Raw genomic sequence first — 23,065 nt, 5'->3', positions numbered from 1 at the left:
GAATGGAAACGTACATCTACACTGAGAACATATCCAAGCCCCGACTCGGCAGGATCCCATTCCTCCAATGGTTGAGAATTTTGTTAGCACCATACGTCTCTCCCGGATGATTAAGAACTAGCAGCTCGGAATCGGGCACCCAGACCACTACCGCTGATTTAGAAGGGCCTGTGTCAGCAAGGCAACTCACGGTTCATACCAGCCGCTACGGCAGCCAAAACACCGGATCTCTTATCCTCAAAAACCAATCCTTTAATCCTCTCCTCCTTTTGCTGCTCGCTACATTCGTCCACAGTGCCAAGCTGGAGGGCATACAACAAAGGCAGATGCCTACAGTTTTGTAAATAAAACCTGATACGTTAGATCCTGTAGTAAGCGTGATGGAAATCTCAGCTTCATGCTTGCTTGTTCATCGGCGCATCCCTTTGCGTACTCGATAGCAGTCGTGCCAGACTCTTGATCAGGGTAGCAGTGTCTCTCATAGGCTCAACCTTTCTAAGCAGCTCTTTCCTCATCGATAAGCTCAGCCACAAACATTTAAGCTTGAATGTCAGGACAAAAGAAGAGAATACACTTTGCTGCTATCCGAAGGTATTTTCTTATCACACCCGACTTGATATGCCCGTTGAGTCAATGACCATATCGCCCAAGAATAGCGTCTAGTCTTATCAGCCGTCCGGGGCGAAGAGCGAGGCAGCATAAGTATACTTGTCACCTCTGTATAAATTTTCTTGAGGATTCATCAGTTGGCAACGCCAAAATTCAGCAACATAAGACCTCAGATTTACTTGAGAATAATCATACAGTCAGCTCTGCTTCCAACCTATATTCAGCAAGTTAATATCGGGATCATAAAGCTTACACTAAAAGAGAAGAGTAAATAGGCAAGTTAACGCTATCTGTAACCCTTAAGAGTATGTTCCTATTAGATGCTTACTGAGAAGGCCGTCCATGTTTAATATGATATATTCAATATCTATCACTATGTTTTTAATTAGAAGCCATGTTTATAAAAGTAATGTTGTAAAAGAAAAATCATTAATATTAAAAGGTTCAATAAAGGGACCAAATAATTGATACCTAATTTTTTTTTTGAAAAACCTTCAACAAGCTCTTTATACAAAACCGTTGCATCTAATTCCAAAGTAAAGACAGAGTTGAAGAGTGCAGAGATTAGCAAGCTCTCCCAAGGAATCATAAATGTAAAAGAATTGTATTGACCTTTTGTATCTCTGCATAAAGTCATACAAATGACTGAAAAAGACTCAAACAGTATACGCAATATGTTTTACCTACTGGAATGTCCGATTATATTATACAATTTGTTTAGAACAGTTTCTAGAGAAAAGGGAAATAGTCCGTTTGCCAGCAGAGAGGCTGGTTGCTACAAGAGTAGTATATATCCAAGACAAGATATCCAAGATGAAGGATCGTTAAGCAAGCGGCAGTTGTTCGCCAGCAGCAAGGTCGTCATCCAGAGTGACAATGGTGGCTGGCGCGGTGGTTCCCTTCCTGACACATGAACGTTTGTCAGGTGCGACAACAAAGCCTTCAAGACAGGAATGGACTTGACAGCTACCGCTTTCGCAACCAGTAGAGCGAGCGTTCGCAATAAGAGAACAGTCTTGGCTGTGAAAATGTTAGCAGACGTTGGCCGAGAGAGCAATTAAAGCCTTACCCAGAGCCCAGAGCCAGACACCCACCACAAGAGTTTAGCTCAGCGTCAAGTTCTATACATTCAAATCCAATTTTGAACCAGTCTGCCAGCGAGTTGAGGCTTTGCGCCAGTGCAGCCGCACTTTGCTCCGTCACTTCGTCTCCCGGGATGGGACAAGCAACCAGTCCGCCAGGACAGAGAAAAGAGGAATAGTCCTTTTTCTTGAGCGGCTCCACCTTTTTCGAGCGCTTCAATGCGCCCATTCTACGTGATGGTTGAGGAGACCGGGCTTGCGGTCTTGCCGGGCCGTCAGCGGCGGGAGCCGCTGCGATGGCAAGGAGAGGAGCAGCGAGGAGGAGGAGGATTAAAAGACGGTGTACAGATACAAGGGCCATGGCGAGTGACAAGACTTGGGATGAATAAATTTTTTAGCGGGAGCTGACACGTAGGACGGGGTAAATGCAGTTGGCTGCCAAAAGTATCGGTTTGTTCACAGCGATTTTGGCGAATGCGCTCAGATAGGGCAGAGCAAGAAATGTGGAGTTGGCGTTGTGGTGTTGACGAAAAAGGTGGAAATGGAGATGGAAAGGTGAATGAGAAATTGATTAAAAATTTCGCCGAAAAAGATATCCAGCCAAATTTCCAGCGTTACCGAGCCGTTCTCTTTTCAACAACTCTTGTGGCTATATCTTTTGCTCAAGTCCAAGCAGTAGCAAGCAGCTCTTTAGTGTTTGTAAGAAAATCCATATAAAATGAACAAGACGGCGTGCATGACTACTATTTATCATATTTTTCACCGCAGAGTAATTCCAATCTCTTTCCTCGGGCAGAGCCAGCCAGCACCTCGTCCGCCTAGCCCAGACTTTGTGTCGCCGTCATCTCTCGCCTTTTTTGCCCAAGCTGGAAGATTTTCAATTACGTTGAAGATTATGAAAAGGGAAAAGAAAGGGAAGAAAAGTTAGAGTTTCGTCATCTTTATAAAGGTTTAGGTAATTGTTTAATCCCTCACTTAAGATCTCAGTTACGTAACGAAACGAGTCACGAGAATAGAGCGATGATGCTGTGAGATTGGCAGTTGGAGTTGTATTTAAAAAGTTGAAAGTTGAAATCGACAATAAAAGAGATAATCGATAGAAAATAAAATATAAAAGTAGAAATGTCTACAGGACAGTGGCATCCATCCTCCTGGAGAGAAAAGCCCATCGCTCAGGTAGGTGGTTGTGGTGGTAGGCAGTGCCAAGCTTATGGTATCTGGTAGGATGTCGTTTATGAGGACAAGGATCGTTTGGACAAGGTGTTGACCAAGCTTCGTCGGCTGCCGCCTCTTGTGTCCCCTATAGAAGTTGGTCTAGGTTTTACGTTTCGAGGAATGTCGTTGAAATGCCTGCTGGATACAGATTGACCGACTTCGGGCTCAACTTGCTGATGTGGCAGTCGGAAAAGCCTTTTTGCTGCAAGGCGGAGATTGCGCAGAGCTTTTTGATGATTGCTCACAAGTAGGTTTTGTTGAACGTGGATGGACATTTACAGGGTGAAAGGATCCGATCGAGCACAAGTTGTCGTTGATTTTGCTCATGTCGCTCATCATCCTTCACGGTTCTCGTCTCCCGGTCGTCCGGGTGGCTCGTATTGCTGGCCAATACGCAAAGCCTCGCAGCAAGTCTACCGAAGAGGTTGAATTCCCCGTTGCCGATGGCAAGACGGAGAGAAGGGAAGTGTTGAGCTTTAGAGGCGACAATGTCAATGGCTACTCACCTACAGACCGGCAGCCCGATGCCGAGCGTCTTTTAGGCGCTTATTTTCACTCCACAGCTACTCTCAACTACATCCGTACTTTGCTGTCTTCTGGGTTTGCCAATTTGCACAATCCTGTGGATTGGTCATTTTCCCACGTGGGCTCTCCAGAATTGCAAAAAGCATTTGAAGGGGTCATTGCGAGCTTGCAAGACAGCTTGGACTTTATGAAGGTCGCAACGGGTGCTGTGGGAGGAGATGAGCGCGGAGGGATGGAGACTATAGACTTTTACACCAGGTAAATCCTTGCAACTGTCTTGGTTCAGCCACACTAACACAATGTTGCAGCCACGAGGCTCTCTTGCTTGAATATGAAGAAGCCTTTACACGTTCTTGGGATATCTCCGCTCCTACCCCATCCGTTACTCCTGCCCATACCAGTCCTACTACTCCCACCTATTCCGGCTCGGCATCCCGCGTTGGCAAAGGCTCTTCCCCAGGGTCTTACCTGCACTCGCCAGTTCGTCGACCGAAATCTCCTAGGCTGAGCGAATCGTTTTATAACCTGTCCATGTCTGTTGGTGATGTGGGAAAAGCCAGTCGAAAGTGGTACAATACGTCGGCGCATTTTATCTGGATTGGAGATAGGACAAGACAGCTTGATGGGGCCCATGTAGAGTATTTCAGGGGAATTGCTAATCCCATGTGGGTCGGGATAGTGAAAACCTGATGAAATTCAAGAGGCTGATGTATGAAAACAGTGGTATCAAGGTAGGACCTTCAATGGAACCAGAGGAGATCGCACGTATACTGGACAGTATGTCGGCTTTTGTCTTTCTGACCTCCTTCTAACATAGTTTAGTTGTCAACCCCGATAAGATACCGGGAAAAGTTACTCTCATTGGTCGCTATGGTGCCAACAAGGTTGACCAGTATTTGCCCAAACACATTGATGCAGTCATGGAGACTGACCATCCCGTTGTGTGGCAATGTGATGCTATGGTATGTCGTGCTCATCTACATAACAGGTATAATTTTGACAATGGATTGATATAGCATGGAAAGTGAGGTTTTCAAACTGCTGTGAAAAGACTACTTAAACTCAACCTGCCTAGCACAAAACCCTCAGCCACCGATCCAACACTCAAGACGCGACACTTTGTGGATGTCATCACAGAGATAACCCGCAGTATGGAGATCCACAAGGAAAAAGGTACTATCCTGGGTGGCGTTCATCTCGAGTTGACAGGAGAGCTCAATGAGGAAGGTTATTCGGTTGTAAGCTATCTACTTGATGGTTGGAATGATATACATTGATGTGCCCGCCAATAGACCGAATGTATTGGAGGTTCAATGGAACTTGAAGATAGGGATTTGTCCTTCAACTACAAAACACACTGTGATCCTAGATTAAATTATGAGCAGTCTCTTGGTACGCCAAAAGAGGTTTCCTTTCCATTTGTCTGAAGTTGCTGATGTTGAATAGATGTGGCATTCTTGCTGGCTGATTACCTTAAATCTAAAAGGAGGGGCGAACGACCTCACGACATCTTGCTATCCGGTCTTCGTGGTAGGAAAATGTGACTAAAAGGTGAACAGATGTACTCTGATTTTTTAACATCTTGATATCATGACTTGTGCCGAGAAAATCACATATATAGTCTGCATTCGTATCATGTTATCTTCTACTTCTTCTGTCCAGCCGGGTGAGCAAACTTAGAATTTTGTGTCTACTCAGTCTGTAAGCATTGAGTTCAACTTGCAATCATTCTTCTGCCGTGTTTCAATTTGTTCATTAACATGCATATTATTTTCTCAAACCATCCACTATGCACTTTCGGGCAAAGTCATCAATTGGATGAGACCGTATCCAGCGGCGGGGTAACGTACGAAGATTTTGCCAAAATGTGGTTGAGGCAGTACGTTAACATGTAAGACATTGGCGGTAAATACATTCGTCAAGTATAACCTCACTTCATATCAATGGTCTCACCATCCCTCTAATTGTCGCAGGACTGTGCTCTCGCATTTGTTAGGATTATGAAGCTTGAGCATGGGAAGTGAAGTACGCTGAGTACTTGTCCATGGTAAACAAGATCTCTTGATTGTTTGCATTCGGGCTCCTCAAAGACTATTCTACACGAATGTTACAGCAAACCTCACATATATCAGAAGACATGTCGTGAGCATCAACATAATTTGATGAAGAAAAAACGAGTATTGGGTATCCTGAGAGCTAATCATGAAGGAGCATTCAAGAGAGCTCTACATGGTTATTAGATCAACTGAACGATGTCCTGCAAGACATTTCAGCGGTACAAATGATTTACGTCGTTTTATTAGTTTTTATAACCCAAAGGCAATACTCAATGTGTCATCTGAAATGTGAATCAAAAAATCCTCTTCCAAAGACTGTGCTGTGTTCACATCATTGTAAAATTCAGTTCAAATTTTTGGTGGTGAATGTGAAGTACGGTTATTTTCTGTGAATGAACCTCACAGAGAAGGGAAATGTCCTTTATAGAATATCAAGTATCAAAACTCCTATTGTGAACCTGAAGGCTAGGATTGTGAGTAATCTCAAGACGAAACCCGTTAGAAGAGTTGCTTGGAGAAGCCCTAAAACAGTATCGTCTGGAAAATAGCTATCCAGTTCCAGTGAACACATTATCATTTCATGTGTTCTCCAGATTTCCACCATTCGTGGATATCACTGACAGGGGCACATGACACCTCATAACCTCAGAGTTGCTCAATAACGATGCGAGCACCGTCAACGATGATTTCATGCTCAACCTGATCATCAAGTAAGCAGTATCCATAACTACAAAACATGCTCTTACCGAGTGTATTCTCGTCTCCAATTCCTCCAACGTATCATCTGGCTTAATTTCCACATTCCTCACCAGCAATGGTTCGCCTCTATCGACCTCTGCCACTACCTTGTGCACCATCACACCTGTGCCTTTCACTTCGCCTTTTTTGAAAGCTTCAAGAGCTCTTTCTATGGCATGAGCTCCGTCAAAAGCACCTGGAAGGGCCGGATGTAGATTAATGATGGGAATGGGAAATACTTGTGTATGAAGAGGAGCAGGAACCTCCTCGTTAAGAGGAGCGGCGTTGAACATGGGGGAATGTGAAGGAATCGGCTCAGTCTGAGTAGGTAAGCTGCTAGGCTCGGGAGGAGGGAGTGCAGGAGCAGGAGGTGGCTCGCTCTTTCCTTCCAGAATGTCCAAAAACTTATTCGACAAGATGTGCATCCAGCCGGCGAGAACGACCAGATCGGGCCGGCTGTCTAGGACCAGCCTCGCAACTTGCCCATCGTAGTCTTGCCTCGTCGCACCTGGATTATGGTTCAAAAACGTCTTCAATGCGCAGACGCTAGTAGGAATAGACGGAGAGTGGGTACTGGCGCGAGTAAGGCCATATGCGTTTGAACGTGAGGAGATAACGTGAGTAATCGCTGCGTTAGGTAGTCTGGCTGTCCCAGCTGCATCCATAAGAGCTTGGAGATTGCTTCCTGGGTTGTTGTTAGATACAGTTGAAAATGATAGACGCTGACCCACCTGAGCCTGAGATGAGAACTGTGATGCGCTTGATACGCTTCTCTTTACTTATTGTTTCTTTCAAAAAAGTCATTGTATAAATGTAATTCTAAATCAAAAGCAATGATCCTATATCTTATTGTTGTGATAATGTAAAAGGTTGAAAATAAAGATGTGACGTGGAGTTTTTTGTAAGCACCTGTAATATTGACTTTACGACTTTACAGTTGCATTTTTCTTTTATCAATGTAATTATTATTAAAAGAACCATCATGCCTCAATTTCGCCCAAGGATCCTACTGACAACTACAAAACGGTCATGGAAGACTATAAATCTTGCTCGCTCTGCATCAACTACTGTAACCTCAAGCGCACGACCACGGAGACATTACTTTTCTACAGCTCTTCTTCTTGGTGGTGGCGTCTTGTTTGCAGCATACTACTATGATTCGCGATCGCTTTTGCATGAGTATGTAGTAATGCCTGTCATTAGATTGACAGCGAACCCAGAAGAGGGGCACAAGCTTGCTGTACGGTTGCTTGGGCTTCCCAAGTGGGCCAGGCCAAGGGATATTGGTTATGATGGCGAAGAGCTCCAATCTGAAGTCTGTTTTGCAATTTCAAACTATCAAGTACGCTCTTTTCCATTCTGACAATCTTTCAGTTATTTGGCTTCAAGTTAAAAAATCCAATCGGTATTGCTGCTGGATTTGACAAGGATGCCGATGCGATTGACGGTCTGTTTGATCTTGGGTTTGGCTATGTTGAAGTAGGAAGCGTAACACCCGAGCCCCAGGTAAGCAATTGGATCAGCTGAACCAGCTGCCCAGGCTGACATGAACGTGATTAGCCGGGTAACGCAAGACCTCGATTTTTCCGTCTAGAGGAAGATGATGCCGCCATAAATCGCTATGGCTTCAACTCTCTTGGTCATGGCCACGTCCTCGCCCGTTTGCGCGCCCGGATCTTAAAATTTTCCCTAGAGCATCCTTCTCTCTTCCCTTCACCTCTTTCCTCAAATCCTCTACCTCCTCCTAATTTACCACGATCTTTGAGACCGGGGCAATTGTTGGCAGTCAATCTTGGGAAAAACAAAATGAGTGCTGCAGACTCAAACGAAGATTATGTCCGTGGTGTTCGCACCATTGGACCTTATGCGGATGTGGTTGTCATTAATGTCTCGTCTCCAAATACTCCCGGTCTTCGTGCTCTCCAAGGAAAAGAGCAACTTCAAAAGCTCCTGACAGAAGTAGTGGAAGAGAGAAACAAGATTGTTCAAAGTGGTTTACCAAAAATTGCTGTCAAGATCACCTGTGACTTGACTGAAGATGAACTAGCTGATGTGGCAAGTGCTGTTAGGAGTAGTGGTGTTGAAGGTGTCATTGTTAGTAACACCACCATTCGTCGTAAGGAGCTTAAACTTCGATCAGGTAAGGCTTTTTGCTTGAGCCACTTCTCATAAGTTTCTGACTCTCTTCTTTCATTTTATAGCATATCAAGACGAAATGGGCGGTTTGTCTGGAAAACCCCTCTTCCCTTACGCTCTCCAAGCTCTCCACGACCTCCGTCCCCTCTTGCCTCCATCCATTCCAATCATTGGGTGTGGTGGTGTGTCTACTGGCTCTGACGCGCTCGCCATGGCTCACGCGGGTGCCACTGTTATACAAGTTTATACCTCTTTTGGCTACCGCGGTGTTGGTACACCTCGATTGATCAAAGATGAGATTTCTGAAAGTTTGAAGGGCGCGAAGTGGATTGACCAAATTGGCCAAGATTGGACAGGCCAGGGCCAGACAATGGGCTGGGATGAGGCAAGGGTGAAGCAGGAGAGTGATGCTCTCAAAGATGAGGCAAAAGGCCTTGGGGACCTCCTTCGTCGGTTGACAGAGAAGGAAGAGATTGCGAACCTTGTTGCACAAGCAGAGAAGGCTTTGGGCAAGGTGTCTGGAATGTCACTTTCAGAGAATGAGAAAGACGCTGCAAAGGATGCAGTTGGTGATGTTCTGCCGACACATGTTGTAGAGAGCCTCTCTCAACATGTACAATCTCCTCATCATACACTGGAGAACGCACTGGACGAAGAGCTGAGAGTATCAGAGGCAGCATTATCTATAGGCGAGGCACTTGCAACGAAGCCCGAACAAGGAGTGGACCTGGCACCCATCGTGGTTCTAGATGAAAGAAAGTCTGTCGAGCAAGGGGACGAGAAGGATAATGAATGGAGGCAGTCTGTCAAGGATGGACCGAAGAGGCTAGTTTAATAGAAAATGATTAGACTAGAAATAGAAACGAAGATAATGCGCATACATGCATACAAGTATGTATTACAGAAAGCAGATCTGATTCATAATTGTGTCAGCTGACTTATCTTCTCTCAAACCACTTCCTAGCCAAAGTCAACGTCGCGACTCCAAATACCCCAAAGCCCACTAAACTCCCAACATATCCAGCCCATGCCATTATATTCTTTTGCCTGTTCTCCTTTCTCAAAGCTTCGCTATATCTCACATCGGGACGGAATGTCACCATCTCATACAAGCTCGTCCATCCTCTGATTTTTGTAGTGGGAAAAGATTCAGCCAAGGAGAGAAGAGGTTGAGCAGGGGAGGGAAAAATAGTTGCCAAAATTCTATCAACTCGACGACGGAGATGATGAAGGGGAGAGAGGACTTTTGAACACATCTCGATATAATTTTGCCGAGCTAATTCGCAAATAGCCTCCAAATCCTCAGCTCTCTGCTCTGAGTACTCCTGGAAAGCCTTTTCCAATTCTGGATCAGTCTCGCCCAATGCAAGAGTAGTCCTGGAAGAAATCTGATGGCTTTCTAGTATGGAATTAAGGACCCGAATGTCTTCAAAACCACAATTGAGACCCTGTCCATAGAAGCTGCATGTGTTCGTCAGCAATCATTAGATTGAGCCTTTAATGTGCTTACGGGACCATACTATGAGACGAATCACCAAGAAGAAGAGCATGGGACGACCATGCAGACGGTGTACACTGGTTGCAATTAGCCAATAATTGATATGGTGAAGAATACTCATACATTGATAGTCACCAAGTTACCTCGTGGGTTCTTCTCGAAATCGTCTAGCAAAACTTTCTCTCCAACAATTCCTAAAGCAGAGGGAAAGTGCTCTTTGAAAAATGCTAATGCTTGTTGACGTGTTTGAATCTTTTCAAGTGATGAAAATGGTAGGAAAAGTGTCAATGTGAAAGAGCCATCCTTTACAATACTACGCTGTCAGCAAAGTCCTCATCAACATTGTAACTTCATATACCTTGTTGGGGAGTCCAATGAGCATGAATGAATGGCGGGGCCAAATATGCAAATGGTTTTTATCCATAGCATACCCTCCCGGACATGTGAGGTCTGCAGGCATGTGAAGCTCAATATAGGCATGGGAAATAAATGATTGTGAAAAATCTATTCTTTTGCACTCTCAATCTCGCAATCTCCACCACAATAACTTGCTAGGACTCACCTATCAGCCCGCATCATTGCCGTGCGCACCTTTGACCAGCTTCCATCGCATCCAATTATCAAGTCAAAGGCTGTCCCACCTTGCTCAAGTTTCCTACTATCGCTTGTCTTACCATTCTCCTCTTGCCCTGGAATAACGTTCGCTGCTTGTTGCTGACTACAAAAAGCATGTCGAGTCTTAAAATCTACCCAGTCGAGTTTAGTGTTGAATTTGAGGACAATCTCTGGTGGAAGGCTTTGTACAAGTTTCTGGTTAAGAATTGACCTGCTAATTGAATTAATACACTATTCTCTATCAGTCGTGTTCCTATCGATACATTGTGAAGCTTCCTACCTGGCCACGGATGGGGTCATATATCTGGCTCTCTTGTTTTCCATCTGTGTGATGAATCATTCTCCCCTTCATAGGAACTGCCTCTTGCAAAAAGTCATCCACAAACGTAGGATCTACGCTTCGTAGCGCTTCGAGACCACGAGAAGAAATAGCGAGATTGATAGATCGAAGGTTGCTCGGGGCTGCGTTCTTGTCTCTTGGATCTGTTACATGGCATGAGCTTCAATCTCGTTTTATAATGGCAGTAGGAAAAGGTAGCAAGCTCACCATCTCGAGAATCCCATACTTCGACGTTCCACCCACGACGATGCATACTAAGAGCTGTGAGGGCACCTACGGGGCCAGCACCCACAACCAGCGCTTTTCTTGTTCGCTCCTGGTTCATTTCAAGAAATATATTAAAAGGTAAAGATAGAAAAGAAAATTAAAAGCTGAAAAATGTTGATTTGAACATTTTAAACACAACTTATTTCTAGTCATAAATATGAACTAACAGAAGCCTTTTTGTATATACAAATGAATCTATTTTTCCATATACAAACACAACTAATGTTTATCTTATGAACGTATTTTGCTCACTTGCATAGCTTAAGTTGTACTTGAGTGTTTAAATTTTACAAACTGGACAGTGTATGTAATCACGGAAGCAAATTTTAGCTGTGTTCATTTTAGTCCGAATCGAACAGGTTTTTTGCTTGTTCAACTCGTAAAGCCAACGTTCAACTTCTCATATTTTGTTTAATATAACATAAATCTTCAAACTCAATGCTTATCTTGTTCTATATAACATAAACATCCAAACTCGATACTTTCAACTCTCATCTGTAAACGCCATCTATAGATATGTCAAGCTTGCAGATTGGCTCATCGGACGGCTCCCAGGCTCTCACCCAGCATGGCCCTTCCCAGAGCCATCTCCCTGCACTGAGACCCCAATGTATACATCAAATGTCAAGAGACTGGTGTAGCAGGGATGCTGTCAGCGTCGTCTACAAAGGAACAGAGCTCTAGCTTGCTTGTTAGTGATACATGACATAGACATAAACATTCAGATACACGAAATGGTAAGAGGTAAAAGTGACAGTTAATGAGTGTTACGTAATTACATTGGAAGTTGTTTATTTTCATGAATTGGAATGTGGTGTTTGAAATTAAAGACTCTATTACCATTTGCTATCCATATAAACGGGTTAAATCCTTAACAAATCTGCAACAAATCCTTAACAAGGTATCTCGTATCGAGCGAGTGAAGAACATTGACATTTGCAGACCATCTTCGTCCTCATCTGGAGGTCTCTTTTCAGCATCATGTCCGAGTCAGATCAAACCAGATCCAAGATCATCCAAGACCACCCAATTGCAAACGGTCTCGACGCTTTCCGCACCTATTTTCGGCCACTAGTCACGACGAACAACGTCAGCCGGCTTAGCAGAGACGGTGAGTCGTGAATACATCCCCGTAGAAAGCCCTTATTAACCACCCTACAGATTTACAGGACATTACGTCGAGTCTTCTGTCAGCTCTTCGAATGCTCCCTATGTCTCGCATTCTACCGTCAGAAACGTCGGCCCAATATAAAGTTCAATATGATATCTTGCGCCTAAGGTCCGCTGCCATGTCCGACGACTTTGATTTCGACCACATCATACCACTTCTCGAAACAGCACTTTCCGATAACCCAGAGGATGCACTGATATGGGATCTCGTTGCCGCTGCCGCTGCCACCCTCAACGCCACACCACCTCCACGATCGACGACCCCTTCCTCCCAACAAACCCCATGGCTGCGTGGCACAAGTGACTTTACGTACTCAACTGAATACCGACAAGACATTGATCGGGTCCTTAGGGGGGAGCTAGGACAATTACATGTTGGACTTTCTAGTTTCCATGCTACCTTCTTCGGAAACGTTGTGGGTCTGGAAACAGCAGCGGCGGCTGTTTTCCAGAGCTGTACGAGCGGCAGCGATCCACTCTTCCGGGACGGGTGGAAGGGTTGGCCAACAAACGCAAACGAAGATGCGGTCATAGACTGGTTTGAAGATGTAACGGCAAAGCTGGCGGATTTTGCGAAAGGCTATAGCCCTCCCCAGACTCGTTGCCGGATACTTGTGGAACCTAGCAAGCCAATAAAGGGTTCTACTAGCGAGCGCAAGCTGGACATTGGCTTCGTTAGCGATCGAGAGGCAGGGAGAGACGCTCGATACCACTGGTCGGAAATACTCGTACCTGGCGAGCTGAAGAGTAATCCTTTGGCAGATACCAATAGCAAAGCGTGGCTGGACCTCGGCAGATACGCGAGGGAAGTACTCTCTGCACAAGACACACGTCGTTTTGTGCTAGGGTTTACTTTATGTGGCTCCCTAATGAGAGTATGGGAATTTGACCGGCTTGGGGGCATTGCCTCTGAACAATTCGATATCAACAAGCAGGGGGAGCAATTCGTATCGACCATTCTAGGATTTCTTTGGATGAGTGAGGAGGACCTGGGATTCGATCCCACGATAATCACTTGCGGCGACAAGCGGTATATCGAAATTGAACGAAACGGTCAGAAAGAGCGTATTATCATTAAGGAAACCATAAGACGGGCGCGGTGCGTTGTCGGTCGGGCAACTACCTGTTGGCTGGCCTATGCCGAGTCTGACCCGGAGAAGCCACTTGTCATTAAAGACTCGTGGCAATACCCAGAACGCGATCACGAAGGGGAACTGCTTCGGGAAGCGACAGAGAATGAAGCTATCCATGTTGCCCGACACTATTACCACACCACCGTCCGCGTTGGTGATAAGGATGATGACGTTCTAGCCCACATTCGACAAGGGATAGACCTTTCAGAAGCGGTGCATTCCCGATTGGATCGCCCAAAGGAGGCGACTGCCATTTCAAGTGCGACTGGCATGCCGAGCCAAAGCCGCAGCAGCAGCAGCAGCACTGGTGTCAAGGCTGGTGTCAAGCGCCCATCTAGCGAAACCAGCGTGCCGCTACCACCCAGTAAGCGCTCCATCCAAACGTCTCAAGCAAAAGCCAGCATAGAGATGCTGTCAAATCGAGTACATCGGCGAGTTATTCTTTGTGATTATGGAGAACCAATATACAAAGCAAGCTCTCGAGTAGCCCTTCTTGCCGCGATGGAACGCTGCATTGCAGGACATGAATCCCTGTTACAAGCCGGTTTTCTGCACAGAGACATCTCCATCAATAATCTCATGATAGACGAGGACAATGACAATGCCTTCTTGATCGATCTTGATCTTGCAATCAGGGTATCGCGGATAACTGCGTCTGGGGCAAAGGGGATAACTGGCACGAGAGCGTTCATGGCTATCGGGATACTTCTAGGTGACGAACATTCGTTCATGCACGACCTGGAATCTTTTTTTTGGGTTCTCTTCTGGATTTGTATCCATCATGATGGTCCAGGTAAACCCGTCAACTCTAAGTACGATAGATGGAATTATGAGGGCGATGGCATGCTAGCTGGTCTGAAAATTGTCACGATAGGTAGTGAGAGTTTGTTCTTGAACACCACGCGTGCCCATTTTACACCTTTCTACAAACCTTTGATCCCGTTGATGAACAAAATCCGCAAAAAGATCTTTCCCAACGACAAGTGGTGGAGGGAGGAAGACAGGGAGGAAGACAGGGAGGAAGACAGGGAGGAAGACAGGGAGGAAGACAGGGAGTTGTATTCCTTGATCAAGAGAATCCTTGCCAATGGTCAAAAAGACCCGGAAATACTTGGTGTTTCAATTTCATGAACTGAACCCTGTCCATCATCACAAAAGCAGTTTTCGGCTGTGTTCAACGTGGTCCGAGTTGAACAATGTATTTTGCATAATCAACTTGAGCTGCCTTGTTCCATTCACCATATCTCGTCCAACACCGAAGACAAACCTTTGAACTCTACGCTCTTCGACCTGCTGCCGTTGACCTCATCTACGCATATGTCGAGCTTGCAGGCTGGCTCCTTCGACGACTCACAGGGTCTCACCCAACATGATCTTGCCAGCCATCTCCCTGCACTGAAACCCCGATGTATATATCTAATGTCAAGAGATTTGTGTAACTGAGATGTTGTTGATGTAGATTATAGAAAAATAGAACTCTAGATTGCTTGTTGCTGATGGATGACATAGACATGACCATTCAGATACATGAAATTGTACGAGGTAAAAGTGACAACCACTGGGCATTACGTAATCACCTTGCAAGTCGCTTCCTTATCACGAAGTGAAATTTGTTCCACTCGTGTTTAGAATAGGGTGCCAAGGATTTGACTCCGTTTATAGATATAGCATGTAATAAAGTAAAGTATAAACATGAATGTTTATGGAACTATGCTACGTGACACCTAGTTAGGCGTGCCAGTTACTCCGCAAGCCTATCTGCTTCTGATATAGGGTTATTCATCTTTGTACGCGAGTTGAAAACAGTTCAGTTCGTAAAAATGAACAACCCTTCCTGAATAATTACGTAATGATTAATGGATATTACTTTCACCTCTTACATTTTGTGTATCTGAATGTTTGAGTCTATGTCATGTATCACTAACAAACAAACTGGAGCTCTGTTCTTCTGTAAACTATGCCAACAGCATTCCAGCTACACGATTCTATCGACATCTTGGACAGGAAACTAGCTAAGCGCTTCAGAATCACCCCTAATCTTCCAACCATTGACTCAATCACTTCCTCCTATTTTTAGGACATGATATCTCGTTTCAGTAGCAGAAGATAGGATCAAGGATGTCCCATTCTGGGCAAATCATTCGTACGTTGTTTATCGATAGTCCAGCCGAACAGCCAGGGTTTGAGATGGTGTTTATGACTTGCTCGCCCATGGCATCCCTCTCCGCACCTACATGGCGATCAATGGGTGCATGGTCGATGATGTACTGTCCCTGTCCGTTTCCAGTCCCATCTTTCCAGCCTCTGACCTTGGTTCAATCCGAATGAAGGCGTATTATCTAAGAACGAGCTATCGAAGTGTATAGATTTGAACGGGAGGGCTTTTCCATTTACTTTGCTTCGTATACTGAAGACGTCGGAGAAGTGGTGCATCCTCGTTCCTTGAGGTAGACTGATGCCCATTTATATCAATCCTGCGGCCTAGAGCCACCTTTACCGTTCAGAGAGTCATAATTACCTGGAATCGGCAGCCAATCGAGTAGAAGTGACAGGGATGAAGGAATTTGACCAATGCCGCCGTTATGCCAGTCAGTATTGATCGCTGAGGACTGTGGTAGGTTCTCGCGTTCTGTTGGAATAGCTGAGGGGTTGGCTTTTGTGTTCCGGTGCCGTTTACGTGTTTGAGATGAAGTTAACGGTGCAGGAAGATGGTTCTAAGAAGGGCCATACTGGGTAAGACCGTGGGAGTCGTCTGATGAGCCAGCCTGCAAGCTTGACATATCTATAGATGGCGTTGACAGATGAGAGTTGAAAGTATCGAGTTTGAGAGTATATGTTATATAGAACAAGATAAGCATTGAGTTTGGAGATTTATGTTATATTAAACAAAATATGAGAAGTTGAACGTTGGCTTTACGAGTTGAACAAGCAAAAAACCTGTTCGATTCGGACTAAAATGAACACAGCCAAAATTTGCTTCCGTGATGACGATTCCTGTTCAGTTCGTGATAATGAATAACCCAAATCATAAAACATTTTCTAATGTCTTATTGAAAAGTAAGTATTTATACGTCTTAAAAGTCAGTATACAAAAAAACTGATAAAGAGATAAACTGCTAATACAAATATTCTGGACTGCAGTAATATATACGGAACCTGCATAATGCACCAGAAAAATCCTTATGCCTACAAGAAGCCTGATTTTGCTCGTCTAGCCTCTCGCTATCCAGACTTTGCCCCATTGCAAGCTTTGTCGCATTACCTGGAAGATAGTATTGACTTGGGCATATAGCGTCAGTATATCTGAATCTGGATACGCTTCGATTGACTTTCATAACCCGGCAGCTCTGAGAGCATTGACAAAGTGTCTGTTGAAGGAAGAATGGAACTTGAATGTAGACTTGAGGGAAGACCGAATTTGTCCTACAGTATGTGGCTCGTATTGACGATTAATAGGATTGTGGCTGACAAAATGAGTCACTAGATACCAAACAGGTTAGAATCTTGATGTAAAAGTACCAGTAAATGCTGAGATTTTACAGACTTGACTACATCTACCATCTCCTCGATATTGAATCCTACCTTCCTTCTTCTTCAAGGCCATTGCGCATTCTTGATATGTGAGTGTAGTCAGCAAGAAGCTATTTTTGAGCTATCTATTGTATAGCTGAAACATTCTAGTGGTACAGGCGCAATTGCCATCTATCCAATTTTGCTTCATCGCATTCGACCCGAGGCAGAGATTACAGCGACCGGTAAGCCCATCAGGCGCTGTGTGAAGTTTCATTGGATCGACTGTCTAAGAGGCTGCTTTGGGCTTAGAGATAGACGATATCTCCTATGAACATGCCCTAAAAACTTTGAAAACCAACGACATCTCTTCACCATTTATCAAAATCCAGAAAGCTCTTTCACTCAATCCTGTTTTATTTCCGCTACTCCAAGATGTTGATGGGGAACAAGACATCGTAATGTGCAATCCCCCCTTTTTTGGGTCGGTTCAAGAAATGGAGCAGGGCATGGAGTTGAAAGAGCGGATTCCACATGCAGTAGGTTCTCTACGAAGAGTTTTTGCTTGGGTAGCAACTTACTGGTTTGGCTATAGGCACCTACTGCTGCCAAAAACGAGCTTATTACAAGGGGCGGCGAGGTCACGTTTATAACGAGCATGATTCAGGAGAGTATTACGATAAGCGAGAGATGCAGGTGGGTTTGACCACAGGATACCCTATTTGTTATTAATGTTTGCAGATGGTACACCTCTCTTGTCGGCAAGTATTCTTCCCTTGGTCCTCTTGTAGATCTTTTACGAGGATCGCAGGTAAATATTGATCTTCAACACCACCCGGTATTAATTCATGGTCAATATAGATCGACAATTATTTCATCAAACCGATCAAACAAGCCAGAACATCTCGCTGGATTATCGGCTGGTCACATGGGCCATGGAGACTGCCTGATGTCAGTATTGTATCTCGATGTGATCAAGTCTAACCAATGTGTCTAGAGTGTCTCTCGTCCCGAGCAAATTTTTAGCAATACATCGTTTGCTCGGCTTTTGCCCCCTTCAAATACATACATCCTAACACCTCGACCACGTTTGTCAATATCTGATCTTAAAGCCAAAATTGTAGATATTCTCAAGACGATCGGTATGAATCCATCGAATGGCTCATCAGATCCTGCGGAATATAATCAGTCAAACCCAAACATTATCACTGTTGCTCCTTCCGTCATATCCTGGTCTAGGGCCGCAAGACGTCAAGCAGCTAGAAGTGAGAAAAGCAAAGAGCAAGAAGATAAGGTGGGACCGCCCAATGAGCCACATAAACCTTTACCTATCTTGCGCGCTAGGTTGAGCTTTGTCTCGACGATGCTAGGCAAACAGTATACTGATCGGGCGCCGGAGGAAGATGCACATCTTCAGGTTGATTGGTTAGAAGGGAGGAGAGAAAGTCGTGAACTATTGGAGAACTTTTGTAAATTTATTTTGAGCAAAGCGGACATGAGTAGGAAAAGACCTGCTGACGATTCCTACGACCAATCAAACAAAGAGCATAAGAGGACATGAAAAATATGCATGGCTCGCAAATCCAGCGGATGTGATTTGGATATTATGAATTAATGATGCATGAAGTATGTTGGTTTTCGAAAGAGAGCTCCCCCCTCTAAATCCCGGAATGTTCATCAAATATAATGACCGGTACTTGCTATAATAGCTATAGCATTCCACAACGAAGCATGCTGGTCAATGCTCATTGTGAAGGCGCAGAGTGCAGCAAGTGTAAGGTGGTGCATGCACGGCAATTGCTTATGATGGGCTGTGATCTGTTGTATCCTGCTCATCTGTCTTTTTCTTCAGATTTGAGACATGTCTATGGGGATAGCGGTCAACAATGGTACGCATCTGGGCGAGTTCTTTCCGTCTAGCACGCGTACAGGTTTCCCTGTCATTGGTATAGGATCAGCTTCAACATACTAAGTCATGTTTTGGATGGGCACACCATTGAAACGCAGAGATGGCGACAAAGCTCCAAACAGCCCAATGACCCGCCGATAATGGTTCTACTCACGGATACATGTCAGCCATCTCGGACTTCTGGTTATATAATGACAATAGGAAAGACATGCACGTACGCCGTGATCCCAAAAAGCGTACTGCACCAAGACCAGCACCACCTGCAATACCATATAATAGGCTTTTTCTTGCACATGGCACTTGGCCAATGTTCTCGAAATCATGTTTGGGATTTATCCGCTGCCCAAGTTTCCGTTAGAGACTATTATTGACAGCCGCAAACCAATAACCTACACTGAGAGCTGCTTTAAAGTCACGGATCTTGTCTCCACTCAATTTCTCCTCAGGTGCAAGCGGCTTGGGATCAGGCGTGAGTTCACTGTTGCCTGACGACATGTTGACGGGCGGCGTCTGAGTTTTAGAGGACGACATTCTTGGTGTATAGCTTGCAGAAGTCGATTATAGATACAGAATTGAAATTTGAACTTTTTATTTACTTTTCCTTGAATCTCGTACAGTTGCATTAAAACAATGAAAAGTCACGTGACCACTTAGCGGCGATCACCGTCATTCTAACCTCCACTTTTATTCTTCCATCTACTTAATTTTCTTTTGAAGGTGTGTCTATAACAACTTTTAAAAGGCGATGTTTACAAGGTCTTTGCCTCAGACTAATCAGAAAGGTCCAGAAGTGGTTGCGTCTTCAACAACGCCTTCGCTTGAAGCTCCCAACGTAAGCAACAATGTCGAGGCTGCTACTTTGACCACTGCTGGTCCCTCGAAGGAGGGTGAATCATTGATATCGAGGATGATGGCCGACAAGTAAGCTTGAAAAGTACCAGAACAATCAACTACAAGCTCCTATAATAAACTGATTGGGATCTCATAGTCCGTACTTTTCAGCCGGCGCAGGGCTTATGGTGAGTGCCATCGATAAAAGCAACATAAAGTTATCGCAACTAATCTTGTATCAGGGTATAGGCGTCGCGCTCACTGCCCTTCGCCGCTCTGTAACACTCGGAGCGACCTTTGCTCAGAGACGCATGCTTGTTTCACTAGAAATTCCATCAAAAGATCGTGCCTATCCTTGGTTTCTTGAATGGATGGCTCACCAGCCTGTTGCGCAAGCCAGAGGAAAAGGCGGAGCATCGAGTCTCTTTAAAATGAGCCAGGGTCTGAGAAGTCATGAACTTGCGGTAGAAACAACTTATAAGCAACATGAGAACGGAGCTAGTGAGGCTATATTCAATCTAGTACCAGGTCCTGGAACGCACTACTTCAAATATAGAGGATCCTGGTTTCAGGTCAGTTTGGCCGCTTAAAGAGAGCAATGCGGCAACAGGCTGATTTGTACGTAATAGGTCAAGAGAGAACGAGATTCAAAATTGATGGATTTGCATTCTGGCAGTCCATGGGAGACTCTTACATTAACCACCCTTTCTACATCACGAAATCTTTTTGCCTCATTACTTTCCGAAGCTCGCGCCCTAGCTGAAGCTTATACTGAAGGCAAGACTGTGGTATACACTGCTTGGGGAGTCGAATGGCGGCCATTTGGGAAACCTAGAAGAAGAAGAGAGATGGGGAGTGTTGTTTTGGCAGATGGAATCGCTGAGGAAATTGAAGCGGATTTGAAAGGCTTTTTGAGTCGAGGGAAATGGTATGCTGAGAGAGGTAAGCATAACCTTTCGACTGGATTTGCGATATCTGATCAATTAAATTTAGGAATTCCTTATAGACGAGGCTATCTTCTACATGGTCCTCCAGGATCAGGCAAAACATCATTCATTCAAGCCCTTGCCGGATCATTGAATTACAATATCTGCCTTATGAATTTGAGCGAAAGAGGCCTGACTGATGATAAATTGAATCATTTGCTGGGTTTGGTTCCCGAGCGAAGTTTTGTCTTGTTAGAAGATATTGACTCTGCTTTCAGTCGGCGGGTGCAAACATCCGAGGACGGGTAAGTTGCCAATCAAAACATTTCCACTCATCCACAGTCTGACATTGGAACAGCTACAAATCTTCAGTTACATTCTCCGGTCTTTTAAATGCTCTAGATGGTGTTGCTTCCTCTGAGGAACGCATCATATTCATGACTACCAATCACTTTGACCGTCTAGATCCCGCTCTTATACGACCAGGGCGTATAGATGTTCAACAACTTCTCGATGATGCTGTTGGTGAACAAGCGAAGCGGTTATTTGTCAAATTCTATGGAAACTCAATTGGGGAAGATGGCGAGAAAGGACGTATACTGAAGGAAGGTGAAATGCCACTTAGTGACCAAGAGGTGGAAACCATGGGCGATGGTGTGGAAAAGCTTGTAGAGGATGAACGAAAGCATGGGAGAGTAATCAGTATGGCCAGTCTTCAAGGACATTTCATCCGCACCAGCGCAAGAGAAAGTATGGAAGGTATTCGGGAACTTTGTCAGCCAAGGGAAGCTCAAGCATGATGTGTCGATACATCAGTTTCTTGTCGCTGACAATTTCCGTCGCATTACATACAGACGATAGATCGTAACAGCGCCTGTTCAGCACGTTCAACAACTGCTTCTATGGTTGGACCATCACATCATGCCTAATGGATACATATTACAAACATATAATACAAGCCAATTCCAGATGTGCAGAGCAACCCATATAAAAAGGTAAACACTTCAGTCTCAAGATGATACAACTCTATGACCATGATGCCCAGATGAGAAATCCTGCCTTTTGTTTTGCGAATCAGCTACCCTATCTAATCCAGTTTTCCTCCCAAACCCTGCACTAAAGCCTGTACCATACTCCTTTTGATTGAGAGGCCTTCTCTATACCTACAAGTAATCCAGCCACCTGATCCTCTTGAATGAGCAGCTCTAATGACAAGCTCCGCTGCCATTTTGCCAGTATTTATTCTATTCTCGCCATCTGCTTCACCCCCGGGATCAAGTGAAATCTTGAGGGCTCTCCATGAGTCTTCCAACGTAAAATTCTCAGCATCACTACTAGGATGCAAGTCGGTGTGCGCACCACCAAACGAGCAGCCAAACGATTGACATAGCCGGGTAGCAAAGACGAGTAAGCCTGGATCATTCACAACATGAGAATCCGAAACATGGCAACAGCTCTTCAACCGTGTGAGGAGATCCAGTTGTGATGGCGATGCGGTGACAGTACCCGTCAGAGAGGGAGACATGGGCGGAGGTTTGTTGGAAGGCATGACAATTGACCCATTGTTGCGGTTATCATTATTCTCTGTGGATCCCAACATGTTGAACAGATTCCCAAAATTGGGTGTAGCATTGTTGCCCTTGTAGAGAGAATTGTCGATATTATTCGTAAAGTCTGTGAACTGCGTATCAGGAGACACGGGAAGATTGAATGGCATGGGCAGCTGGTAGTTGAACTGTGCAGAGACATCTGGAGGGGCGCTGAAAAGGGACGGGACGTTGGGATTCGACGATATGTTGCCAGGTGGTGGTGGACGTGAGGTGGTAGTCGAATTCGGAGCAGGTGTTGCCTGACTCGTAGACATCCGAGGCGAAATAGTCTCACTGTCCCTCCCAAACCGTTCTGACTCGCTCTGGTCCGTTGTGTCTACGTCTGGCAAACCCAATGCACGGCGTTCCCTTTCCCGAGCCTCCTTTCTCGCGCGCACTCTCTCACTCATCGGCACGCCTCCCTCTTTCAGCGATTTTCCACGTCCCGTCGGTCCCGATCCCAACCTGGGCCTATCCGCACCTGGCAAGCTCAGCAATGTACGAAGTTGGGTATTCTCTGTCTCCAGTTGCAGAATTCTCTCCTCCAAAGCCGCAAGATGCTCCGCACGCCGCAGACGAAACGCACGCTGGACTTCGCGTGCACGGGACGGCGGAAGATGGTCGTTTGGCTTCCTGCCCCGCGGCTCATGCCGGTCCTACACCCACATCAGTATCCACAAGCGGCCAAAAACGATAGACACACCTTGGAGGCCGACGGAGGGGCAGAAGATGAACCAGGATCCGACATGGCAAGTTGTTATCTAATCAAAGATCCGAATGGTTATCAATTTGAAAGTAGTTGAATTAAAATGAAATACAAAATCGCCATGTGCGATCCATGCCCAACTTGCAAAAACCAAACCGCATAATGTGGGAGGTGCATTTAAATTTGCAGTGTGCTGCGTTTTAATTGGC

The 23,065-nt window shown here is 45.1% G+C and overlaps 11 protein-coding genes across 11 annotated transcripts; 5 read left to right on the top strand and 6 right to left on the bottom strand.

Moving 5' to 3' along the window:
- Positions 1–16: 16 nt before the first annotated feature.
- L203_101019 (uncharacterized protein) lies at positions 17–743 on the bottom strand (the record flags this gene model as incomplete). The annotated part of the gene is made up of 4 exons (XM_066210470.1): positions 17–147; positions 191–330; positions 609–659; positions 709–743. 4 exons carry the CDS (start codon positions 741–743, stop codon positions 17–19), a joined length of 357 nt encoding a protein of 118 aa, XP_066066567.1.
- A 690-nt stretch (positions 744–1,433) lies between these two features.
- Positions 1,434–2,052, bottom strand: L203_101018 (uncharacterized protein; the record flags this gene model as incomplete). Its single annotated transcript, XM_066210469.1, has 2 exons — positions 1,434–1,629; positions 1,679–2,052. 2 exons carry the CDS (start codon positions 2,050–2,052, stop codon positions 1,434–1,436), a joined length of 570 nt encoding a protein of 189 aa, XP_066066566.1.
- A 761-nt stretch (positions 2,053–2,813) lies between these two features.
- L203_101017 (uncharacterized protein) lies at positions 2,814–4,975 on the top strand (the record flags this gene model as incomplete). Its single annotated transcript, XM_066210468.1, has 11 exons — positions 2,814–2,867; positions 2,916–2,999; positions 3,055–3,153; positions 3,196–3,689; positions 3,740–4,096; positions 4,153–4,208; positions 4,254–4,393; positions 4,448–4,455; positions 4,507–4,669; positions 4,724–4,823; positions 4,878–4,975. 11 exons carry the CDS (start codon positions 2,814–2,816, stop codon positions 4,973–4,975), a joined length of 1,653 nt encoding a protein of 550 aa, XP_066066565.1.
- A 1,158-nt stretch (positions 4,976–6,133) lies between these two features.
- Positions 6,134–7,030, bottom strand: L203_101016 (uncharacterized protein; the record flags this gene model as incomplete). The annotated part of the gene is made up of 3 exons (XM_066210467.1): positions 6,134–6,187; positions 6,235–6,911; positions 6,958–7,030. 3 exons carry the CDS (start codon positions 7,028–7,030, stop codon positions 6,134–6,136), a joined length of 804 nt encoding a protein of 267 aa, XP_066066564.1.
- Positions 7,031–7,208: 178 nt separating this feature from the next.
- Positions 7,209–9,197, top strand: L203_101015 (dihydroorotate dehydrogenase (fumarate); the record flags this gene model as incomplete). The annotated part of the gene is made up of 4 exons (XM_066210466.1): positions 7,209–7,541; positions 7,601–7,732; positions 7,787–8,366; positions 8,428–9,197. 4 exons carry the CDS (start codon positions 7,209–7,211, stop codon positions 9,195–9,197), a joined length of 1,815 nt encoding a protein of 604 aa, XP_066066563.1.
- A 103-nt stretch (positions 9,198–9,300) lies between these two features.
- L203_101014 (kynurenine 3-monooxygenase) lies at positions 9,301–11,140 on the bottom strand (the record flags this gene model as incomplete). Its single annotated transcript, XM_066210465.1, has 7 exons — positions 9,301–9,823; positions 9,873–9,937; positions 9,984–10,163; positions 10,219–10,369; positions 10,423–10,706; positions 10,756–10,958; positions 11,023–11,140. The coding sequence occupies 7 exons, from the start codon at positions 11,138–11,140 to the stop codon at positions 9,301–9,303; spliced, it is 1,524 nt and encodes a 507-aa protein (XP_066066562.1).
- A 923-nt stretch (positions 11,141–12,063) lies between these two features.
- On the top strand, positions 12,064–14,516 carry L203_101013 (uncharacterized protein; the record flags this gene model as incomplete). Its single annotated transcript, XM_066210464.1, has 2 exons — positions 12,064–12,193; positions 12,244–14,516. The coding sequence occupies 2 exons, from the start codon at positions 12,064–12,066 to the stop codon at positions 14,514–14,516; spliced, it is 2,403 nt and encodes an 800-aa protein (XP_066066561.1).
- A 2,032-nt stretch (positions 14,517–16,548) lies between these two features.
- Positions 16,549–18,456, top strand: L203_101012 (uncharacterized protein; the record flags this gene model as incomplete). The annotated part of the gene is made up of 9 exons (XM_066210463.1): positions 16,549–16,628; positions 16,678–16,824; positions 16,928–17,005; positions 17,067–17,140; positions 17,208–17,434; positions 17,491–17,591; positions 17,637–17,706; positions 17,757–17,846; positions 17,893–18,456. 9 exons carry the CDS (start codon positions 16,549–16,551, stop codon positions 18,454–18,456), a joined length of 1,431 nt encoding a protein of 476 aa, XP_066066560.1.
- A 240-nt stretch (positions 18,457–18,696) lies between these two features.
- Positions 18,697–19,335, bottom strand: L203_101011 (uncharacterized protein; the record flags this gene model as incomplete). The annotated part of the gene is made up of 4 exons (XM_066210462.1): positions 18,697–18,832; positions 18,890–18,950; positions 19,023–19,143; positions 19,198–19,335. The coding sequence occupies 4 exons, from the start codon at positions 19,333–19,335 to the stop codon at positions 18,697–18,699; spliced, it is 456 nt and encodes a 151-aa protein (XP_066066559.1).
- Positions 19,336–19,549: 214 nt separating this feature from the next.
- Positions 19,550–21,361, top strand: L203_101010 (uncharacterized protein; the record flags this gene model as incomplete). Its single annotated transcript, XM_066210461.1, has 6 exons — positions 19,550–19,725; positions 19,793–19,823; positions 19,878–20,207; positions 20,265–20,577; positions 20,629–20,866; positions 20,920–21,361. The coding sequence occupies 6 exons, from the start codon at positions 19,550–19,552 to the stop codon at positions 21,359–21,361; spliced, it is 1,530 nt and encodes a 509-aa protein (XP_066066558.1).
- Positions 21,362–21,648: 287 nt separating this feature from the next.
- On the bottom strand, positions 21,649–22,898 carry L203_101009 (uncharacterized protein; the record flags this gene model as incomplete). Its single annotated transcript, XM_066210460.1, has 2 exons — positions 21,649–22,806; positions 22,854–22,898. 2 exons carry the CDS (start codon positions 22,896–22,898, stop codon positions 21,649–21,651), a joined length of 1,203 nt encoding a protein of 400 aa, XP_066066557.1.
- Between the last annotated feature and the right edge of the window lie 167 nt (positions 22,899–23,065).

The sequence above is a fragment of the Cryptococcus depauperatus genome, chromosome 1 (assembly GCF_001720195.1).
Source record: "Cryptococcus depauperatus CBS 7841 chromosome 1, complete sequence".
Lineage (NCBI taxonomy): Eukaryota > Fungi > Basidiomycota > Tremellomycetes > Tremellales > Cryptococcaceae > Cryptococcus > Cryptococcus depauperatus.
This window is presented reverse-complemented; position numbering and strand designations above follow the sequence as displayed.